We start from the raw sequence: 7,500 nt of genomic DNA, 5'->3' as shown, positions 1-7,500 counted from the left end.
GCTGGTGTTCCTGTAGTTGCCGGCTGCGCTCTGACATCACTTCCTGCAGCAGACGCTCCGCCTCCGAGAGCTTAAGCAGGAGTCCAGCAGAGCCCTGCCCCCCCGCCACCTGCAGCTCCTGCACACACACACACACACAAACACACACACACACACACACAAACACACACACACACACGTACAGTGAAGCGGCGCACACTAGCCTGTTAGCAGAGCCACACAAACAGCGTGTGTGTTTACCTCAGTGTGTGTGGTGTGTGTGTGCAGGGCGGTCTGCAGCCGCTTGATGATGCCGTCTCGCTCTCGGACAGCGAGTGTGTGTTTCTCCTCGCTCTGCTGCTTCAGAAACTCCAGCCTCCGACAGGCCTCCAGCGCCCCCTGCAGCTCCAGATCCTTACTGCGCAGCACTGCATCCAGACCCTGAGCGCGCACACACACACACACACACACACACACACACACACACAGAGGGAAAGTTAATCTTACAGAACACACACAGACACACAGAGGTGTAACCAGTCCCGAAGACCACACACACTCACATATTATGATTCACACATGTGCAGACACACACACACCATGTTTCACACACACAGAAACACACACAAACAAACAGACACAGAGACACACAGAGACACACACACACACAGAGACATGCACACACAGAGACACACACACACAGAGAGACATGCACACACACACTGAGACACACACAGAGACACACACACACAGAGACACACACACACAGAGAGACATGCACACACACACTGAGGCACACACAGAGACACACACACTGAGACACACACAGAGACACACACACACACACACACACAGAGACACACACAGACCGTGAGGGTGTGGTTGTTGCTCTGCAGGACGCTGCTCAGTCTCTCCAGGTCTCGGTCTTTCTCTCGCAGCACCAGCTGCAGCCGCCGCACCTCAGCCTCCTGCTGCTCCACACAGCGGAACCTCTCATCAATAGAGCTCTGAAACACACAGGAGGAGGAGGAGCATCAAGAGGAGGAGGAGCAGAGAGGAGGAGGAGGATCAAGAGGAGGAGGAGCAGAGAGGAGGAGGAGGATCAAGAGGAGGAGGAGAAAAGAGGAGGAGCATCAAGAGAAGAGGAGGAGGAGCAAAAAGGAGGAGGAGGAGCATTAAGAGGAGGATCAAGAGGAAGAGGATCATCAAGAGGAGGAGGAGTAAAGAGAAGGGGGAGGAGCAAAGAGAACGAGCAGGATCAAGAAAAAAGGAGAAGCAAAAAGGAGGAGGAGTAACATCAAGAGGATGATCAAGACAAGGAGCATCACAGAGGAGGTGGAGGATCAAAGAGGAGGAGGAAGGTCAGAGAGGAGGAGGGGGAGGACCAAAGACAAGGAGTAGGAGCAAAGAGGAGGAGGCAGAGGATCGAAGAGGAGGGGGAGCAAAGAGGAGGAGCAAAAACGAGGAGGATCACAGAGGCGGAGAATCAAACGGTGGTGGAGGAAAGAAGAGGAGGATCAAAGAGGAGGAGGATCAGAGAGAAGGGGAAGAGCAAAAAGGAGGAGGCGAAGGATCAAAGTGGAGGAGGAGGAGCAAAGAGGAGAAGGGGAAGAGAAAAGAGGAGGAGGCGGAGGATCAAAGAGGCGGATCAAAGAGGAGGAGGATCAAAGAGGAGGAGGAGGATCAGAGAGAAGGAGGGGGAGGAGCAAAGAAGAGGAGGAGGATCAAGAGGATGAGCACAGACAGTAGAGAGGATCTTCTACACACCTCCAGGGCTCTGTCCCGCTCTCGGATGCGTCTCCTCAGTGTCTGCAGGAGTGTGTCTCTGTCCACCACTCCACTGGAGTCAGATGAGGGATTCAGCAGCTCTGAGTACTCCTGAACACACACACACACACACACACACACACACACACAGATGTTTACTGGGACCCTCGCTGCAGGATTGCTCACACACTCCAGTATAAGTGGGGAAGAGCGCCACCTGCAGTTGTTTGTCTTTGCGGCTCAAGCTCTGCTGCAGCTGCGCGATGGTTCGGTCTCTGTCTGCAATGTGTGTCTGCGCCTGCACCTCCCGATCACGCAGCTCACACACCTTTACCTGCAGCTCAGAGCGCAGCTGCTCCACCGCCTGCCGCAGGTCCTGCCAGAGGACACACACATGCACACACACACACACACACACACACACACACACACACACACACACACACACACACACTCCTGTATTACTGAGTGTTACAGGAGTTGACAGGATGCTCATAGAGCGTGCTGTACCTGTGTGTGTGTGTGTGCGCTCTCTCTGTGCTGCAGTGTGTTCTGCAGTTCGGTCTGCAGCCGCTCTCGCTCTCGCTGCAGGTCCTGCAGTCGTCTCTGGGTCAGTGTGAGCGCGCACCGAGTCTCCTCCAGATCACAGCTCACTGCAGAACCCTGCAGAACCGGATCTGGAGCGTCTGCTGGAGCCTGCAAAGAGACAGAACACGAGAACACACTCAAACACACACTCTGAACACACACTCTGAACACACACTCAAACACACACTCAAACACACACTCTGAACACACACTCAAACACACACTCAAACACACACTCAAACACACACTCAAACACACACTCTGAACACACACTCTGAACACACACTCAAACACACACTCAAACACACACTCTGAACACACACTCAAACACACACTCTGAACACACACTCAAACACACACTCTGAACACACACTCTGAACACACACTCTGAACACACACTCAAACACACACTCAAACACACACTCTGAACACACACTCTGAACACACACTCAAACACACACTCTGAACACACACTCAAACACACACTCTGAACACACACTCAAACACACACTCTGAACACACACTCAAACACACACTCAAACACACACTCAAACACACACTCAAACACACACTCTGAACACACACTCAAACACACACTCAAACACACACTCAAACACACACTCTGAACACACACTCAAACACACACTCTGAACACACACTCAAACACACACTCTGAACACACACTCTGAACACACACTCTGAACACACACTCAAACACACACTCAAACACACACTCTGAACACACACTCTGAACACACACTCAAACACACACTCTGAACACACACTCAAACACACACTCTGAACACACACTCAAACACACACTCAAACACACACTCAAACACACACTCTGAACACACACTCTGAACACACACTCAAACACACACTCTGAACACACACTCAAACACACACTCTGAACACACACTCAAACACACACTCAAACACACACTCAAACACACACTCTGAACACACACTCAAACACACACTCTGAACACACACTCAAACACACACTCAAACACACACTCAAACACACACTCTGAACACACACTCAAACACACACTCAAACACACACTCAAACACACACTCTGAACACACACTCAAACACACACTCAAACACACACTCAAACACACACTCTGAACACACACTCTGAACACACACTCAAACACACACTCTGAACACACACTCAAACACACACTCAAACACACACTCTGAACACACACTCAAACACACACTCTGAACACACACTCAAACACACACTCAAACACACACTCAAACACACACTCTGAACACACACTCAAACACACACTCAAACACACACTCTGAACACACACTCAAACACACACTCTGAACACACACTCAAACACACACTCAAACACACACTCAAACACACACTCAAACACACACTCTGAACACACACTCTGAACACACACTCTGAACACACACTCTGAACACACACTCTGAACACACACTCTGAACACACACTCAAACACACACTCTGAACACACACTCAAACACACACTCTGAACACACACTCTGAACACACACTCAAACACACACTCTGAACACACACTCTGAACACACACTCAAACACACACTCTGAACACACACTCAAACACACACTCAAACACACACTCTGAACACACACTCAAACACACACTCTGAACACACACTCAAACACACACTCTGAACACACGCTCTGAACACACACTCTGAACACACACTCTGAACACACACTCTGAACACACACTCAAACACACACTCAAACACACACTCTGAACACACACTCTGAACACACACTCAAACACACACTCTGAACACACACTCTGAACACACACTCTGAACACACACTCAAACACACACTCTGAACACACACTCAAACACACACTCAAACACACACTCTGAACACACACTCAAACACACACTCAAACACACACTCAAACACACACTCAAACACACACTCTGAGGACTGCGAGTGCACATTGCTCAGGGCAGCTGGAGAGGGAAGCGTCCACTGAAGGTGAGCGAGACGCAGGGAATACACCAATGACAGCAGCAGAGTGTGCGTCAGATGATTTAGGGAATAATCTGTCAAATACTCTGAGTGTGTGTGTGTGTGAGTGTGTGCGTGCGTGCTTGCGTGTGTGTGTGTGTGTGTGTGTGTGTGTGTGTGTGTGTGTGTGTGTGTGTGTGTGTGCGTGCGTGTGTGTGCAGTAATGGATTTGGGCATGGGCAGTATGGGCGGTTGTGTGGGGGGGGCTCTTGCTGCACGGGGAAATGGTGCAAAAGAAAGAAAGAAACTGCGACTCGGTAAACGTCACGTGTGCGTCGAGATGTGATTTATTTTGTGCAAGAGTGTTGATCCTGAGAGCGGTACTCCAGGAATGAAGAGGTTAGGGGCCGCCTTGGGTGCCACTGTGTGTGTGTGTGTGTGTGTGTACTCACCTGTGTGGGTTGCAGCCGCTGGCTCTCTCTGAGTTTACACAGTGTTTTGTTCTGCCCCTCAATCACATTATACAGCTCCTGAGTCTAAACACACACACACGCACGCACACACACATGCACACACACGCACGCACACACACACACACACACACACACACACACACAGCAAGAAAATTATGAAGAATGTTTGTGTGTTTGTGTGTGTGTGACACACCTGTGTGTCTTCAGTGCTGAGGGTGTGTGTGTGTGTGTGTGTGTGTGTGTGTGTGTGTGTGTGTGTGTGTGTGTGTGTGTGTGTGTGTGCGTGTGTGTGTGTGTGTATGCGTGCGTGTGTGTATGTGTGTGATCCACCTGTGTGTCTTTAGTGCTCAGGGTGTGTGTGTGTGCGTGCGTGCGTGCGTGCATGTGTGCGTGTGTGTGTGTATGTGTGTGATCCACCTGTGTGTCTTTAGTGCTCAGGGTGTGTGTGAGCGTCTGGATGGTGTTCTCCTGCTCCTGTGAGGTCTGTCTGATGGAGAGCAGCTCTGACTCCAGCTCACACAGCTTCTGCTGCAGCTCCTGCTCACACACACACACACACACACACTGTGAGCTTGCGTTAACACATTTAACACACATTATAAACACATGTAGAGGTCTGTGTTCCTGGCCAGATGTCTCGCGGTGCTGAATGACCCGTGGTACCGGTCCGTGACTCTGGTGTGATGTGAACGGGAGCGGCGGGTGAGCAGTACAGCGTTCACGAGCCCAGACACTATACAGAACAGCACATCTCTGACCCGCACAGCCAGAACTCACCACTCAGCTCATCTGCATCCTCAGAGCAGCCTCCACCTGCACCTGCAGTCTCCGCACGCCTGCAGCTCATCTGCTCTCTGCCAATTATCTGAGATTTTGGATTTTGGAAACCAGATCTAAGTTTGGCGGGAACGGTCGGGTCAGGGAGAAAACAGGGCGGGTCGGGCAGCAGGAGAACAAAGGCTGAATATACAGCGGGAGCGAGACTAACCACAGCGCAGACCTCTACACACACACACACACACACACACACACACACACACTGAACACACACACACACACACACTACACACACACACACACACTGAACACACACACACACACACACACACACACACTGAACACACACACACTGAACACACAAACACACATCAGCACTGTGCTGCAGCTCACTGAAGAGTCAACTGCCAATAGACAAACTGTGTGTGTGTGTGTGTGTGTGTGTGTGTGTGTGTGTGTGTGTGTGTGTGTGTGTGTGTGTGTGTGTGAGAGAGCAGATCTTCACCTGGTTGCTGTTCTGGCTGTGTGTGATCTGCGTCTGCAGCGTCTCCACCTGCTGCTCCGACACACACTGCCCTGCCGCGTCCTCATACTGCTGTTCCACCAGACTCTGCACACACACATACACACACACGCATCAGTATAACATTAACACACACACACTGCTCCTTCATCTGCTGTATTCCTCTTCTCTTGAGGCTGATCTGAGTTCAGTGAAGATCCCTCATGCTGGAGCACCTGAGGCCGGCCGCGCTCCCAGTGTGTGTGTGTGTGTGTGTGTGTGTGTGTGTGTGTGTGTGTGTGTGTGTGTGTGTGTGTGTGCGTGCGCCTGCAAGAGTGCATCTATCATCTATCATGCTTCACTGAGTGTGTGAGAAAGAGAGAGATTGTGTGTGTGTGTGTGTGTGTGTGTGTGTGTGTGTGTGTGTGTGTGTGTGTGTGTGTGTGTGTGTGTGTGTGTGTGTGTATGGCCTTGAGGTCCTCATGACAGAACTGGGCCAGTGGTTTGTTTGTGTGTGTGTGTGTTCTGCTCTCCCTGTTAGCCTCTTTAACAAAGTCATCATGGCTATCAGTGTGTTTCAGTGAGCGCCAGAGAACAGCAGAACACACACACACACACACACACACACACAGCTGATCTGAGGACAGTGTGGCCCCAACGCTCTGGGCTTCAGGGTGTGTAGTGTGTGTTGGCTGGGTTCTGCTATTAATATCAGGTCATGCGCTCGCGCAGACACACACAGGGGGGCAGTGTGAGCACACACACACACACACAGAATCACACACACACAGCAGACATCACACACTCATCCATCGCTTCTGCGGAATCTCAAAGACCCAAAACACTGAACGGTGGACATGAGGAGGCGGCGCTGACCCGTGCACTGCGCTTTTCCTTGGGGGTCCGGCGGGGGCACAGGGGCCGGTACTCGTCCAGCAGGGGGCGCCACAACTCCTCCAACTCCTGCAGCTCCGGCTCCTCGCTGCGGCTCCTGCGCTCTGGCTGTACTCCTGCGTTCGTTAGGCCGGCAGCGGTCAGGATGGGCAGTCTGCTGCCGCGGGCGCTCCTCACGGGCCGGTACCCACAGTCCTGCAGTGCCAGCAGGAGTCCAGCATGGGGCAGAGGCTCCACAGACGTAGCACCGCTTCGGCCCTCGGTGAACGGAGCGTCCAGCGACTCCAGGGACCCCCCGGCGCTCTGCCGCTCCCGCAGCGTTTGCTCCCCGTCTGACGAGCTGGACTCCGGCCTCAGTGTGGGCACCGCCCCGCTCACCCGCTCCTCCCTGCAGCCGCTGGCAGACCGTGTGGATGGCCCACAGGACACGCTCCTCAGCACCCGCCGGGGCACCTTGCAAACGGCCTCGAAATCAGAGTCGGGCACGCGCAGCGCCCTGCAGGTCCTGCACCTCCGCTCCGACACGTGGCAT

At 52.4% G+C, this 7,500-nt stretch overlaps 1 protein-coding gene across 50 annotated transcripts in view; it reads right to left on the bottom strand.

The window, feature by feature from the left end:
• wu:fj49a02 overlaps window positions 1-7,500 on the bottom strand; it is a 51,508-nt gene that overhangs the window by 25,883 nt on the left and 18,125 nt on the right. For 32 of the 50 annotated variants that reach the window (XM_073932658.1, XM_073932717.1, XM_073932664.1 and 29 more), the window contains 9 exons: window positions 6,078-6,182; window positions 5,213-5,332; window positions 4,775-4,858; window positions 2,257-2,442; window positions 1,964-2,122; window positions 1,747-1,857; window positions 849-986; window positions 241-420; window positions 1-118 (listed from right to left, as the gene is read on the bottom strand). The exon at window positions 1-118 is cut by the window's left edge and continues 53 nt beyond it. In XM_073932658.1, the coding sequence (XP_073788759.1) occupies window positions 1-118; window positions 241-420; window positions 849-986; window positions 1,747-1,857; window positions 1,964-2,122; window positions 2,257-2,442; window positions 4,775-4,858; window positions 5,213-5,332; window positions 6,078-6,182 (1,201 nt within the window). Of the gene's footprint in view, window positions 119-240; window positions 421-848; window positions 987-1,746; window positions 1,858-1,963; window positions 2,123-2,256; window positions 2,443-4,774; window positions 4,859-5,212; window positions 5,333-6,077; window positions 6,183-6,950 lie in introns of all 50 variants that reach the window. The other 18 variants (XM_073932554.1, XM_073932589.1, XM_073932571.1 and 15 more) reach the window with 2 other exon arrangements.

This window comes from Danio rerio, chromosome 2, assembly GCF_049306965.1.
Source record: "Danio rerio strain Tuebingen ecotype United States chromosome 2, GRCz12tu, whole genome shotgun sequence".
Lineage (NCBI taxonomy): Eukaryota > Metazoa > Chordata > Actinopteri > Cypriniformes > Danionidae > Danio > Danio rerio.
This window is presented reverse-complemented; position numbering and strand designations above follow the sequence as displayed.